Here is a 16,543-nt window from a genome sequence, read left to right on the forward strand (position 1 = left end):
GTTCATGGACTCCCTGAATTCTGATGCAGATGAAAGAGCTTGAAGTCCGCAGCCTGAATCCTGCTTGGAGGTCGCTCTGTGTGACCTTGGGCATAGCCCACCTTCCCCATGCTTCTCCCGCATCTTCATCTGTAGAACAGGGATAGTGATTCCTGCCCTTTCTGTCCATGGAGTTTCTGTGAGGACCCATGAGATGATGCAGATGGAATGTCTTTGTAAACTGTGAAGCCCTGTGCAAGCTCTCACTATTATTAGCAGTAATGTGAGCTCATGTTTGGCCCTCTTGCTCAGTATATACCAAGAGACTCTTCCTGGCTGGTTCCCCTGGGATGCCTGGGAACCAATCCGTTGCAAGGGGCAGGTCTGCCTCTGAGAGGTTTCTTCCTGCAGGCTGGCTTCGTGGATCACTGGGGGGGTATAAGAGGGTGGACAGAGACGTACTTTGTGGGGAGGGAGTAGATGGGTGAGCAGGAGGTTCCCTGGGTACCCAGACCCTGCTCATCCTGGATGGTGTGGGGGCCTGAGCTCTCTCTGCCTCTGTGTAGCTGGCTTGGGCCAGGGATCAGGAGGGCCCTGGGCTGTGGAGAGAGACTGGGCAGGGCAGAAGCCAGACTCATCCTCTCCTTCATTCATCCACCCAGAGACAGTGATGCGTGCCTGCTCTATACCACATCCTGAGCGATACTGGGAAGCAGACCTGTCACCTCCCTCCCCCAGCTCTCGGGGAAGATAGACTTGAAAACAGGCAAATGCAACCTAAAATTGTTAGCACCAGAGACAAATGGAGTTCAGAGTGTGGGGGTAGAATCAGACTAGGGGAAGAGGGAATGCCCTGGAAGGATGAAATGATTAGGAGTTAGCCTGGCAAAGCCCAAGCAAACCTGGGAGTAGAACACAGTTAAGATGTATTAGCCCAGAGTCACAGGACCTGTTTGGGTTCTGGCCCCACCACTCCCTTGCTTGAGTAGCTCTGGGAAACTTCTGAGCCTCAATTTCCTCATCTGCAAAATGGGAACATTTTCAGTACCCACTTAACAGGGTTGATAAGAGGATTGTGCACATCCCGTGCTTGGGTTGGGGGCCGATAATTAGTGAGCCTCCACATAGGTGGTAGCTATTTTTAATCATGGCATATCTGGACAGGGTGGTGGGGGACAGAGGATGCAAAGACGGGCAAAACAGGAATGGGGAGGAGACCACAGATGGCTTGGGTGCCAGGGTAAGGGGCTTGGACCTAATGCAGAAACCAATGGGAACTAGTGAAGGAAATAGAAAGCCATCTGCTTTTTCTCAAATTTTCTTCATAAATAAGTATTACATCTGTAATCAGAGCAAAAGAAGCATTTTCTATAAAGGGAAACGTTGACTACCCTGGCAGCTGTGTGGTGCCCCATTCCTACCCCTCATCCTCCCCCCACCCCCTCCCATTCTCAGTCCTGGTTAAAAGAGAGGTCAACTGAAAGGAGTGGCCAGATGGGTGGATATGGAGGCTGGCAGGCTGGGCTTGGTCTGGGCACCTCTCCCCAGCTTCTTCAGGCTGGCCTTTCCGACGGGGGGAGTATCGGGGGGCCTCCCGGCTCTGAGGTGGGCATTGCTGGGCAGTGTGGCCTTTTCCTGTCTGTGGTGAAGGGTGTGGTTTGGAGTTTCCCCGCTGATATGGGGGGGGATGCTGACGATCTTGTTGGGTAGCCCCCAGGTCTGCCGAGTTCAGTGGAGTTCTGCCCTTTCTCAGTTCACAGTTGAAAGGCTTGGGAGGTGGGCAGGGTTCTGCAAGGCCACGGAGCTGTCTTTGAAGGCCCTGGGAAGGCTGAGTTCCCACCCCCACCCCCTGGACGATTCCTAACCAGCTCCCTCAGTTGGATCAGTCACTGGAGAGCTTTCCAGGGACAGGGGCCAAGACTACAGAACGGAGGAACCCTTGGCGATGCGGAGGCTCGCTTAGGTCTAAGAACCTCCAGAGTAAAGCAGGGTCCTGCCCTCCCGGATCCCCTCCCCATGGCCCTGCCCCCACCTCAGGTCCCGAAAGCTCAGAAAGCTCAGCCCTTCCCTAAGTCCTGCATTCACCGCGTCCCAGCAGACCTGGCCTAGGCAGGCCATAAGCCAGCCTTTGTGGACTTGCCCTCTCCTATGGGCCGTGCCAGGAGGGGCCGACTGCATTCTGCCTGCAGCTGGGACAAGCCCCCGAGGGGCCTAGGCCCCCCTTGGCCACCATGGAGAGATGGAGCTGGCGTGAATGCAACATCCTGCATTTTCAGAAATTGACTGTGGTGAAGGCCAAGCCCTGGAGATACAGCTGCTCATGTGAGAAAGATCATTCATTCATTCACTTCTTCAATAGATGCTTTCTGAGACCCCGCTTTGTGTCAGGCCCTAGCCTCGGACTTGTGCTGAGACACATGACTCGTGCCCTTGTAGGGAAAAAGACTGGAAGGAAACACCCTGCAGGAGAGTCACTTGGGGGCCCCCATCCCCAGTTCCAGATTCAGTAGGTCACCATGGTGGCATGAGATGTTCTGAAAAGTTCCCCGATGGTGCTCTTGGACCACTGTGATTCAGCACCAGGTGGAGGAATTATGAGTGATATATGTTTTCTGTATTTTCAAAACTGTCCCTATGATTGCTGTTTACTTTTTTTTTTAATTGAAGCAAAAAGGAATTTACTGGAAGGATACAGGAAAAGTGGGGAAATCGGGGCTAATAAAAGGCCCCAGGGACCTGGTTATTAGCAGGTACTAAAGGGCAGTTGGTTCAGGTTGCTGCCAGTGGAATGGCCTCAGGTCATCTCACTCTAGCTTACTTTTATAAATAGAAAAATCAGTTATTTAAATGTTAAAAAAAAAAAGTCCTCTAAAGTGACTCCAGTGCTCCGCAGGTGGTCCTGTGTTGAGGGATATCACCTCCCATGATCTAAATGGCATACATCTGTCAGCATCATGAGCTTCCGCGCCCCCTACACTGCCCCTTGGCTCTTCCTGAGCTTTGGGTCCACTCAGACCCCCACCTCCTCCCTGTGCCCAGGTCCTGTCGGTGTGACTGCAGAGAGAATACACGAGATGCTAGTCAATGGCAAGGTGAGGATTTGAACACAGGCCCTTTGGAGGCCGGTTTAGCTTGGACTTAGCCGACTGGCCTGTACTTCCTGAGCAATGTTGTCCGTGTGGTTCCTTAATCCGCCAGCTGAAATGACATGTGGACCCCTCACTTCCTCATTTCTTTAACTGGGGTGATCATTGACTGTCCCACTTCCCCCTTTTCCTCTTTTAGTTTTGTCCACTTGGCTTGGCAGGAGGGTGGTGAGTCTGTATGTATATCAGGGTGGGGGTGGGGTGGGGGGTGGCCAGCTGAGGTGACCATTCCTTTGCAGTGGTGCCTTGGGGGGGGCCAAGAGTGGGGCTGCTGAACCCACCCCTAGAAGAGAGGCTGTAGTGGCACATGAGGATTTAACCCTTGAGGTGATGGTGGGGTCAGGACAGTGTCTGTTGGGAAAAGCACATATCTGTCCCTCTGTCTTCCTCTCCTGAGTTCAGAACCATCTGAGAAATACTCTCAGGAATCAAATAGATGGATGTCAAAACCTTGGTGAGCTTTCATCCTAAGGACTGGCCTGGAGGGTACTGCTTCCTAACCCTGCCCCTGAATTAAACCGACCCACCCACTCTCAGGGGGCACTGGACAACCCCAAGCCATTCCCCTGTATGGAGCCACCCATTTTCTTTGTGGAAATGGGGGCTCGGAGGCCTGGTGAACCCAGCTGTCCAGATTGTGGCCTCCTCTCCAGTGTCTACAGAGGTTTTTTGGGGGGATTTTTGCTTCTTGGGCCCCCCCATCCCATCATCACTTGGGTGCTTTCTTTGGCTCTTCAGGGATGCATGCCTTTGCCAGATCATTCATTCTCCATGACTCAGTTTCTCTTTTTAGTGTACAATCTTATTTAATCCAGTGTCACTAAGAGTAGATATTATCCTTCCATTTGTAACTCAGTTCTCAGTTTTCCTATTTGTTATTAGACATAATAATTGTCCGTTTCTTCTGCCGGGTCTCCTCACTTATCCCCTTAGCTTAATTTCACATTGGTATGTCTTTGTGTGGCTGTATAACTATCTAGACATGTATTCATCCATTCAGATACTATTTGTTGGGAGTCTGTAAGATGCTGTAAGATGCTAGGCCATGTGCTGGGTGTGGGTGACACATCAGGGAGCAAGGCGGCCCTCCAGACACGTATGGTATCTCTGAGAGACAAACTGTTAAATAAAGAATTGCAAATGTGTTCATGGTGACAAAGGGGAAGTGAGGGATTTCTGGGAGCTGGTGACAGAGATGGATGGGAGCTGCCCTGAGGAAGTGAGGTCACCCCCTGCAACATCCTCTTCTTAAACCCAGATTCTTTACTCCGCCCTCAAGGCCCTGGATGGCTGACCCCCGTCTGTTTCCCCAGCTTCAACTTACCCCTGTAGCTACCCTGGCCTCCTTGCTGTATCTTGAGACACTTTCCAGCCTCTGGGCCTTTGCACGCACTGTTCCTTCTGCCTGGAGTCACCTCTCCCTGGCTTTCTCACTGCATGGCTGTTCCTTCTTGCCTCAGCTCAAATATCCCCTTTTTAGGGATGGCTTCCCTGGCCATGTCCTCTAACATAGCACTGCTTTATCATATTACCCAGGTGGTTGTTTCATATATTTTTATATATATATATATATATTTTATATGTATATATATTTTTTATATGTATATATATACACACACACACACATATATACACATATATATGTATATATATATGTGTGTATGTATATATTTATCTTCATAGCTCTTAACGGTATTTGAATTTATTTGTTGGTTTACTATGTGTCTCCCAATGAGACTTGGGGTTCCATGCAGAAGATACAGAAGGAGTCATGTTAGTCTAGGTCACCAGTGTTCCTCCCCACCCCTGTGCTTGGCACAGGGCCTGGCACACAGCTGGCACTCATAAAATGCTTGTTGAATGAGCCCCCGGTTTCCCCGGTGTATTAGTATCCTACTGCTGCTCTAATAAATGACCACAAACTTAGTGGCTTCAAACAATCCCAGACTATTAACTTACAATTCTGGAGGTCAGAAGTCAGAAAATCAAGGTATTGGCAGGGTTCCATTCCTCCTGAAGGCTCTCGGGGACAGTCCCTTCCCTGTTCCAGCTTCTGAAGGCTGCCTGCTTTCCTCGGTTCATGGCCCTTCCTCTACTTCAAAGCACCACGCTCCACCCTCTGCCTCTGTGGTCACATTGCCTTCTCCCACTTTGATCCCCTTGCCGCTCTCTTAGAAGCACCATGGTAATTACATTGGGCCAGCCAGATAATCCAGGAAAACCTCCCAATCTTGAGATCCTTCACTTCATCACATTCGCTTGGTTCCTTCTGCCATATAAGGTGCCAGGTTCACAGATTCTGGAATTAGGGCATGTACATCTTTTGGGGGGGGCATTCAACCTACTGCACCCAGGTGCCCCTGAAGAGCCTAGGGCAGCATTAGGTGTGGCCTGCACTCAGGCACGCTGGCCACTGCCACAGGGGCCACTGACCCGACCACCCCTTCCACCTACAGGACGAGATCGAGGAGCTGCGGGCAGAGATGCTAGAGATGCGGGACGTGTACATGGAGGAGGACGTGTACCAGCTGCAGGAGCTGCGCCAGCAGCTGGACCAGGCCAGCAAGACCTGCCGCATCCTGCAGTACCGGCTGCGCAAGGCCGAGCGCCGCAGTCTCCGTGCTGCCCAGACTGGCCAGGTGGACGGTGAGCTCATCCGCGGCCTGGAGCAGGACGTTAAGGTGAGCCCAGGTGCCTTTGTTGGGCGGTGGGACCGTGAGTCTGAGTGGGGCCCAGGTCAGCCTGCAGCTCCTTCCTTGTGTGTCTGTCCTTGGGCAAGTTACACCACCTTTCTGGGCCTCAACGTCCTCTTCTGTAAAGTGGGGATCCCTGGCGAACTGACAGGCCATCAGCCAGGGATGTTCCGAGGGGCTATCATAATAGGACTCCTACTGACAACAGCTACTGTTTGAGTAGCAGCCACACACCTGGTGCTGGGCTCCTCGGAGGCCTCGGTGCACAGTTCTGTGGGGGTTTCTGTATTGTGCTAATTAATGGAGACAAGCAAAGGCCTGGAGTTGCATTGTGCTGGTTTAAATCTTGGCTCCACTATGCCCTAAGTATGAGATTTTGAGCAAGTCACCTGAGTTTCAGTTTCCTCATCTGTAAAATGGGTGTAACTCATCTGTGAGTCCCTGCCTCACAGAGTTCTATGGGGGATAGATGAGATAATGTAGGTTAAAAGTCACTATAGGCGCCCCAAAATGTTGGCTGTTATTATTCTTCCCATTTGCCGGATGAGGAAAGTGCGGCTCAGAGAAAGGAAGTACCCGTCCACAGTCACATGACTGTGTAGCTGGCAGAGCTCTGGCTCTTCATCCTCCCATGCCTTGCTGCCTGACCTGGCTGCCATGCATCAGCAATCAAGAGAGGGATGGGGTAGAGGCTGGCAGGCGGGGCCTCCAGAAGAGGCGCCCACCCTGCTTAGTGAGCCCTGCTTAGGGGCAGAAAACTTGGTTGGGGGAAGACCCAGCCCCCCTGCTCTCAGAACTCAGCCCAGTGTGATCATGGGGATGTAGGAGCTGGGGGAGGGGGGTCACCTGGTACAGCCTGGGGCCCCTAGGGAGTCTTCCTGTAGGGGTGACATCTGAACCGAGGCCTGAGAGAGAAGGTGACAAGAGTTGGGAGGGGAAGGAGGAATGCTGGAGGAAGGGGTCCCTGTAAAGGAGGGGGAGGGGAACCGCCAGTTACAGCACCGTGCTCTGATGTCTTCACGTGCACTCCAGGCTTCAAGGTCAGTTTCAGGGTCGGTTGTGCAGATGAGGAAACTGAGCTTAGAAAAGTTATGTCTCCAAGTCCAAAGTGTACCTTTACCTGAGAGGGCAGCCCCCCGGACAAATGTTTACATAGATATTCAAATCCTAGGCACTGGATTAGGGGGTGTGGGGTGAGGAAGAGCCTGGGAAGTTCAAAGGAATCTGAGTTTGGGCCCATGTAGTTGGGGATTTTGGGCAGAGACACAGAAAGTCAGCCTTAGGGAGATTAGGATGGGTGAAGGACGGGGCTGGGGCCAGGAGCAGGCTGGCTGGGTTGCTGGGGCCTCCATGAGAGGGGCTGAGAGCAGCTGGTGTGTCTGCATATGTGTGTGTGTGTGTGTGTGTGTGTGTGTGTGTGTGTGTGTGTGTGTGTCTGCGCGCATGCGTGTGTGTTGGGAGGGGGCAGCTGGGTGGAGGGGAGGAGTGGCCCCTTCTGTTGGGATTTGAACTAGCCAATCAGCATCAACCTTGCCCTCGATGCTCCCTCCTCTCTCCATCCCTGCAGCTGAAGCACTGAGCTCATCCACACAGGCTGGGCTGGATGCCTCTGGCCACAAGGCTTTACTTCATGAGCTGGGGATATTCTGGGGCATTTTTTGGAGGTCCTCAAAATGCTGACTTCCCTGACACTGCCTGGGGGTGCTGGATGGACCCAAGTAGGGAGGGGTCCAGGAGATGCCTCCGAGGGTATCCCTGGGGATTCTCTGACTTGCTCTGCCAGCTTCTTGGCCCATGTCCCTACTGGCCCCCACCTCTTGGGCCTCACTTTCCCCTTCTGTTAAATGTGGGGCTGAGACCAGCAACATTGTCAGGGCTTTTGCAGCTCCAGTGGTTTGATCGAGCAGATAGGTTATTGGTGAGGGTGCCAAGAATGAAACCTCAAGCCTTGGGCTGTCCCCTTCTCACCTCCTTGCTGCGCCCAGGCTCTCTCACTCTCTGCTTGTCCTCCTAGCCTATGGACCCACTGCGCCTCAGCAGGAACATTGCCCAAGCTGAGGAGGGCAGGGGCGGGAGTCGGGGGCAGAGACCTGCCCTGCCGCTTGCTTGCTATGTGGCCTTGGGAAAACACCTTTACATCTGTGAGCCTCAGTTTCCCCATGTGGAAAATGGAGAGAAAACTAGTCCCTACCTGTAGAGATTTTTGTTAGAATCAAATGAAGTGAAGAGTGCTGAGTCCAAAATGCAAAGTCTGGCACAGGATTCTCACCCAGCAAATGAGCAAATGTTGGTTGTGGTGTTATTGTTCTGGAGAACATGTAAGCACTACTAGTAGGTCAAGTGGCTGGGCAGGGGCAGTGAAAGGGAGGCCAGACTCTCAACCTCGCTGGGTAGATTAGAATCGCCTGGAAGGCCTGTTCACAATGCAGATTCCCAGGCCCCACCCTCAGGGCCTGGGATCCTATGGGAGAGTATCAGGTCCCTGAATCCTGGGATGTAAATTCCTACCTGGAGGGACTCCTGGGGAGGCCCAAGGACATGCCAGTAAAACATTTCCTTTCTTAGAAACAATGGAGAAAAAGTTCTGGCTTTGGGTTTTATTCCTGGGTGACTCAGGCAGGAGTCCTCCCCTCTCTGAGCCTCAGTTTCCTCATCTATAAAATTGGGGTGACGTTCCCACCCTTCCAGGCTTCCGGGGAGGATTTAGCCACCCAGAGCTCAGATGCTGCCCTGCCAGGGGAGTTCCTTAGGGAAAGGAGCTCCCATCCCCCTCCCTGAGGATTCAGAATCACAGGGACACCCTGCGGCCAATGAGTGAAGGGCCAGTGAGCTAGCTAGTAAGCTGGGCTGCTATGGCCTGGAGGCTGCTTGCTGCATTTGGCAGGAGCCAGGCCCCAGCGCTGTAAACACTGACCTCATGGCTGAGCGCATTTGTTTGTGCTTTGGGGATTTGCCATGGTTTCCGGAAGCTGCAGCTGTTTCGCCTCCCTAGTATCTCAGCCCCTCTACCTCGGGAGGAGTTGGGGAGGATCAGGAGGTGGTCAAATGAGATAGGGAGGTGGGGCCCCATGAGCTCCTGACAGTGTGTACCTACTGTTGGGCTTACTATTAACACTTTTATTGCTGATCTTCATATAATATGTCATCCAGCTTCAGGCCAATAGCAGGGTCAGGTTGAGAGCAAGACTCTAGAGTGGACTCACCTCATTTAAAATCTTGCTTCCGTAGCTTCCTAGCTGTGTGACCTTGGGTAAGTGACCTTTCCTTGCTGAGCCTCAGAGTGGTGATACTAATCAAAGTGCTTTCTGATGGGATGAAAGGCACATGGCCGGTGCTGGGGAAGAGACAGCTGATTGTGGAATCGCCTGTGAGAGCCCAGGGAGCCCAGGACCCCTGAGGCTCAGAGAGGGGAGGGGACAGACCTAGGCCAAAAGGCTTCTCTCCCCTCCTGGCTGGCATGCTCTTTGCTCCTGTGGGTCTCCATCAGGGTCACAGGGCTCTGTGGGATCTGAGAGTAAGGGCTCTTTGTCCGCATTGGAATTCTGTAAACTGCCTGAGTTTGGGCTTTTTTGCCATAGCAACCCTCAAGGGTGGGGGAGCACCTAGGGAAGGGGATCCCATGAGGAATGCAGCAGAAGGCGACTGACATGCAATCCATAGAGTCAGTTGGGAACCCAAGAGGATCCAGGAATCCACATAGATCATGACTTCTTGGTTCAGAGTGGGTCACCTCCCCAGATCTAGGCCATGGTGGCGACAGGGCACCCTGCCCCCCAGATGGAGAGGAGCTGGCCCAGGTGGAAGCATAGATGGGAGAGGAGCCCTGGTCCCCAGCATCTGCTCTCTCACCCCAGTCAGTAGGTGGGATGGGAGGTTGGGGGAAGCAAGCATCCCCAGCAAAGAGCAGGTACAGCTCCCATATTTCAGTCATTTGCTCCTTCATCGTCCTTTTCGCTTGTTAGAGCCTTAGATTTGTTTGTTCATCCAACAAGCATTTATTAGGCACTTAATGTGTGCCAGACCCTGAGCTGCTGCTGGGACACAGAAATGTGAAGGAGCCCAGGCATGGTCTAGGGCCTTGATCTCTGTTCCCTATCACTTCTATTCCCAGGGCCTAAGCAGGATGAATGAATGAATGAATGAATGAATGAATGAATGCATAAATGCATGAATGAAATGTTGATCGGGACAGAGGTTCACTGGTTGACCTAATAGCCCCAAACTGGGGACCATAGCCAGGAGCCTGGGACTAAACACCTCCAGCAAAAACACTGACAGTAAACGTAAGAGTGAGGCTGTGGGGTATTGGGCCAAGTTGGATAAAATCGGTGCACGGAGGTGAAGTAGTAATCTGGACCATGCATCAAAATCGTCGTATTTTTTGAGCACCTACTATGTTCTAGCCACCATTCATTCCTCCAGGCACTATGCTTATTCTCACAGCAGCGCTCCTGACTCAGCTATATCAACCTCCTTTTACTGATGACCAAACCGAGACTTTGAATGGTGAACTAACTTGTCCTGGGTCGCACACCCAGTGAGTGCCGAAATCAGGCTCAAGAATCTAGTTTTTCCACCTACAAAGTTCTTGTTCTGATAATGAGGGATTGCTCACCCCACTTTGCAGATGACAAAAGCTTGGTGGCTTAGAGGGGCTGTGGGGGGAGCCTCATGGGTCAGCTTCTGGCTTCTGGCTATCTTTGGAGGTCTTCTGGGGTAGAGACGGACAGTGGGCCACAGAGGGAGGGGAAGGCAGTGCTGAATTTCCTTTCTGGCTGTTGTTTTTCCTGGCCTGTGTTGCATACTGCCAAAGGGTCTGTGCCGAGCTGGGCATGGGCCCAGGCAGAGGGCAGAGCCAGGGAGGGCCCTCTTCCCTTCCGCAGGGAGGAGGTGCCATAGTCATTTCCGACACTGGCAGGCACTGGTTGCTGGGCTGTGCCCCAGTCTTGCTGGCAAAGCCCTAATATCCCTTGTGGCGCCCTGGCCACACTGGCCCCTCAGCCACATCCCCGGGGCTCCCCGCAGCTTGACCCCACTGACTTTGTGTGACCCTGAGCGAGTAACTACCATTCTGAGTCTCAGTTTCCTTGCCAGTAAAATGGGGACAGAATTGGAGTGAAGAGGAATGAATCTGGCACACAGTAGGTATTCAACTAATGGTAGTGCCCATCCCACTCGGCTGGTTGTGATTTACCAGCTCAGAAAGGCCTTCCTTATCCCCACGGGCCTTTTAACCCCAGCCAGCAGGGGACAGGACAGAGGGTATCCTCGAGGAAATGGGGTGCTGTTGTTACAGAGTCCTGGAACCAGGATGGGAGTTTGCAGCTCTCTTAGCTCCTTTCTGCAGGGATGACTTGGACAACTGCCCAGGCTTTGCCATTTGGGGCATGTTCTATATCCCAGATGACTGGAAACAGGCCTCGGGGTCACATTCTGACCTTCAGCAAGTCCTGCCCCTTTCTGGGCTTCAGCTTCTCGAAGCAGCAGCTACCACTCACCCAGCGCTCACTGTGCAGGCAGTGGGCCAAGCCTTTTGTGCCATATTCAGTCCTCCTCTTGGGCTCATGAGGTTGGTGCGATTATTATTGCACCCATTTTGTAGTTAAGGAGACTGAGGCACAGAGTCGGGCAATGATTTACCTCCAATCACATGCTAGTCACTGGCAGAGAAGGGGTTCAAATGACTCTGGGGCTGCCCATCTTGCTCTGGGTTTCCTCTCTCTTTAAAATGAGCTTCTGGCCCAGCCACAGGCTCTTGTGAGGGTTGGCAGGAGGGTGGCTGGGAGAGGCTTTTGGAAGATGAATGAAAAGACATTCCTAAGAACATGCAGAGCCTTTACAGCTTTCTGGGAGCTGAACTGTGACAGAAACATAAGGAACACAGGTTGCCTGGGCTTGGGTTTTGGTTCTGCCACTTGCTGGCTGTGTGACCCTTGGTGAGTTACTTAGCCTCTCTGTGTCTCAGTCTGCTCATCTGCTAAGTGGAGGTGACGAGAGAACCTGCCTGCTCAGGGGTTGCTCCTTGGTCCAGATGGGATGGCCCCTCAGCCTACTCATGCCCTGCTCATCACCTGCCCTTGCTCAGGTCTCTAAGGACATCTCCGTGAGGCTGCATAAGGAGCTGGAAGTGGTGGAGAAGAAACGGATGCGGCTGGAGGAGGAGAATGAGGAGCTTCGGCAGCGGCTCATCGAGACGGAGCTGGCTAAGCAGGTGCTGCAGACAGAGTTGGAGCGGCCGAGAGAGGTGAGGGCCCCGTCCATCCCAGGCAGGGCCAGGCTAGGGCTATGGGCATGTGCTGGCCCCACCCAGCCAGTGTCTCTGCACAGTTACGCCTCTCAGGCAGAGCTATTTATCCATTCATTCCTCTAGCACACATTTCCTGAGCACCTCATGTGTACACTGTGTGCTGGCCACTAAGGACACAATGGTTAGTGAAAGACACCAGCTCTTGTCCTCAAGGAGCCCATAGGTTAATGAAGGAGACAGTCCTTCCATCACAGAACCATAGCTGTCAGAGGATCAACTGAGGAAATGGGCGACAATGCCGAGCATGGAGCCCTGCTCTCTGGGCCTTAGTTTCCTCATCTATAAAATGTGACAAAAATGCCCCAAGCCATTGTGAGGATAAGCTGGGATAACTCATGTGTACATGCTTTAGGGCTGCCAGGCATTGCCATTCAGCGTAAAGTCAGTGTATCGATAGAGATTTCGGGACACTAGACACTTCCTGAATATGACCCCCAGATACCAGCCTCTCTGTCTTTGATCATGCCAGCCCCTCCACCTGGCATGTCTTTTCTTCCTTCTGCTGTATGTTAGGTGGACAGCATTTTAGGCAACAATTTTCATAAAGGCTCAATGAGGTTGTGATCATACCCATTTTGTGGATGGGAAAACAGCCCCTGAAGAAGGAGGGATATCCTCCAGGTTTTGCTGGGCCCAGTGGAAACCATCAGCCAAGGTGACCCCTAACGGCTGGAATCCTCCAGCTTCCAAGGGTCTACATTCCAGATGGCCCAGGTGGCTTCTGGCCAAGAGGCAGCTGGGCCTCAGCTGTCTGGCTGCTCACGGGGTATCCTAGGATCGTACATTGTCCTGGGGCACACACCTCACCTTCCCCGAGGGCAGGCATGTGAGCCCTGCAGGACAAGACTGAAACGCCACTGTGCTGAGCCAGAAGAGTCCTTCAGCTGCCCTTACCCCAGGCGTGGTGGTGGGATGGGCCCACAGCTTCTCGGTGTGGGGACGGGGACATTTGCTGCTAAGGGCTGCTGTGGAACCCTCCTTACCCCTTTCCAGGCCTGGGTGGGAGTCCCCCTCTCTCAGGCAGCCTCCTGCCCCTCAAGGCCCATCACACAGGGCATCGTCTTCACACATCTTGCTGCCACCCTTGGTAGTAAAAAGGGGAGACGATTTCAGAAAGCGCCTGGAGGTAAGCCTGTACCTATTGTAAAGGACAGAAAACAGGCCTAGAGAGGGACAACTTGCCTGAATAAACCCAGCTTTTCCTGGGCAGAGACGTGGCTGAGACCCTGAAGCCACTTGCCCATCTTAGTCTCCGTTTCTTTATCTGTGATTTCAGGGTAATAACAGTATCCAGCTTACAAAGTTGTTTATCATCATCAATAAGACTGGGCAACCATAGAACACCATGAAGAAGTTAAAAAGAATACAGTAGCATAGCCGTTCCTGAAAAAGTTAAACATAGAATTACCAAATAAGCCAGCAAAATTCCACTTCTGGGTATATATCCAAAAGAATTGAAAGCAGGGACACAAACAGGTATTTGTACCCCCATGTTCATAGCAGCATTATCCACAATAGCCAAATGTCTATCGATGGATAAACACAAATGTAGCATATATACATGTAACGGACTATTGGTCAGCCTTAGAAGGAAGGAAATTCTGACACAGGCGACAACATGCGTGATGCTTGAAGACATCATGGCAAATAAAATAAGCCAGACAGAAAAGGACAAATATTGTATGATTCCTCTTATATGAGATACTTAGGGTAGTCAAATTCATAGACAGAAATGAGGATGGTTGTTACCATTCTAATGGGACTGGAGGGGAAGGGGTGAGGAGTTACTGTTTAATGGGTACAGAGTTTCAGTTTGGGAAGATGAAAAAGTTCTGGAGATGGATGGTGGTGATGGCTGACAGCAATATGAGTATGTTTAATGCCGCTGAATTGTACACTTGAACATGGCTAAAAATGGTAACTTTTATTATGCATTTTTTACCACGTGAAAAAAGAATAAGGTAGATACATACAGTTGGCCCTTGAACAATACAAGTTTGACTTGTGAGGGTCCCCTTATACATGGATTTTTTGGAATAATACTGTAAATGCGTTTTCCTTATGGTTTTCTTAATAACGTTTCCTTTTCTCTAGCTTACTTTATTCTAAGAATACAGTCTATAATACATATAACATACAAAGTATGGGCTAGTTGACTATTCATGTTATCGGTAAGACTACTGGTCAACAGTAGGCTATTAGTAGTTAAGTTTTGTTTGTTTTTATAAATTTTATTGGGGGACAGTGTTTCTCCAGGGCCCATCAGCTCCAAGTAGTTGTCCTTCAATCTAGTTGTGGAGGACGCAGCTCAGCTCCAAGTCCAGTCGCCGTTTTCAATCTTTAGTTGCAAGGCGTGCAGCCCGCTTTCACTCTTTAGTTGCAGGGGGTACAGCCCACCATCCCATGCAGGAATTGAACCGGCAACCTTGTTGTTGAGAGCTCGCGCTCTAACCAACTGAGCCATCCGACCACCCTAGTAGTTAAGTTTTTTGAGGAGTCAAAAGTTATATGCAGATTTTCGACTGCAGGGGGGTGGAGTGGGGCAGTACCCGTAACCACCATGTTGTTCAAGGGTCAATTGTAGGTACTGACGTGCAAAGATCCTTAAGGTACATAGTTAAGCAGGAAAAGAAAGTTACAGAACTATACATATTGTGCAATCCCACTAATTATTTTGAAAAGCCATATAGACAAACTGGTTTTGAAGCATGTATGTATATATGTGCAAATGCACAGCAAAAGCCTGGAGGAAATCCCACTGAACTCAGGAGTTAGAAATGGTGGGAGTAGGGTGGGCAATGACTTTTGCTTTTATACTATTAATGCTGTAGTTCATTTGTTTCTTAACAATGAGAATGCACTTGGGTATTATTTATGATATGTTAGATGTAGTCAAGCATGTGAAGAGCCCTTTGTAGTGCCTGGCACAGAGTAGGTGCTCAAGAAACACCGGTTCACTGCCTCTTTGCAGGCAATGTCAGCAAGGCTCGTCTAGCTCTTCCTGATGTGTCTGTTGGTATCGCAGGAGCTGGGCAAGGAGGTGTGGCCCTGTGTTTATTTGCTGATTGCCCTCTCTCTCCTCCCTCTCCTTCTGGACATGGTTTCTATGGAGACGAGGGTTCCTTAGCAGTTCTTCTGCCAGAACATCAAGATCTGTCTTTGCCATCCTGACAGGTTGCTGTGGCGATGCTGTCACCCGGCTGGGAACAGGAGCCCCTGGCCTGAGCTGATGTGGTTACCATGGAGATTGCTCTTTGCTAGAGAGAAGGAAGGGTGGCCAGTCCTAGCTGTGCTCTGTGGTGACCCTGATGCCCAGCTGGGCTGCAGCTCAAGAACTGTAGCACCAGCCTCCCCTTGGTCAATATCATTCCCTCTTCTTGTATTTTAGGCAAGAAGCCAACATCACTGTTGACGTGATTTATTATACTACAGCTGCTGTGTCTGAGTGCTTGCTGTGTACCAGGCACCACACGAAGCATTTTTGTATGTCCTCACGTTATGTGACAACAGCTTCCCAATGTACAGTGTTGTTGTCCCCGTCTTAAAGGTGGTAAACTTCTTGGTAATTTTTAAATTGCGATATAATCCACATACCATAAAATGCACTGTTTTAAAGTGTACCATTCAGGGGGCGGCCGGATGGCTCAGTTGGTTAGAGCGCGAGCTCTCAACAAGATTGCCAGTTCAGTTCCTGCATGGGGTGGTGGGCTGCGCCCCCTGCAACTAAGATTGAGGACTGGACTTGGAGCTGAGCTGCGCCCTCCACGGCTGGTTTGGGGGACAGCAACTTGGAGTTGGTGGGCCCTGGAGAGGCACAGTGTTCCCCAATCTTCCCCAATAAAAATAAATAAATAAATAAATAAATGAGAAACATATCCTCTATAATGGAGTAGTCTTACCTGATAAAAATAATAATAATAAAATAAAGTGTACCGTTAAGTAGTTTTTAATATATTCATAATGTGCATTTTCATTGCCCCCCAGATAACCACCTGTACCTGTTAGTAGTCACTACCCATTCTCCCTTCACTCCAAACCCTGGCAACCACTAATCTGCGTTCTGTCTCTATGGATTTGTCTATTCTAGACATTTCACACAAATGGAATCATGCAATCAATATGTGATCTTTTGTAACTGGCTTCTTTCACTCAGCACAATGTTTTCAAGGTCTGTCTATTTTGAAGCATGAATCAATACTTCATTCTTTTTTATGGCTCACTAACCCATTGTATGAATATAGCACATTTTGTCTCTCCACTCATCAATTGATGAATATTTGAGTTGTTTCCACTCTTTGGCTATTACACATAATACTGCAAATGAACATTTGCGTTCAAGTTTTTGTCTGATACATGTTTTCAGTTCTCTTGGGTATATACCCAGGCGTGCACTTGCTATACATATGGATGGGACTGGG

General features: G+C 50.8%; 1 protein-coding gene across 5 annotated transcripts in view; it reads left to right on the forward strand.

Annotated features, from left to right (window-relative positions):
• The window catches only part of LOC109447863 (microtubule cross-linking factor 2), a 91,447-nt gene that overhangs the window by 14,971 nt on the left and 59,933 nt on the right, over positions 1-16,543 (forward strand). For all 5 annotated transcript variants that reach the window (XM_088789144.1, XM_074317773.2, XM_074317774.2 and 2 more), the window contains exons 2-3: positions 5,582-5,806; positions 11,904-12,062. In XM_088789144.1, the coding sequence (XP_088645270.1) occupies positions 5,582-5,806; positions 11,904-12,062 (384 nt within the window). The remainder of the gene's footprint in view (positions 1-5,581; positions 5,807-11,903; positions 12,063-16,543) is intronic.

The sequence above is a fragment of the Rhinolophus sinicus genome, chromosome 13 (genome assembly GCF_057876585.1).
Source record: "Rhinolophus sinicus isolate RSI-liver-muscle chromosome 13, RSI-T2T, whole genome shotgun sequence".
Taxonomy (NCBI): Eukaryota; Metazoa; Chordata; class Mammalia; order Chiroptera; family Rhinolophidae; genus Rhinolophus; species Rhinolophus sinicus.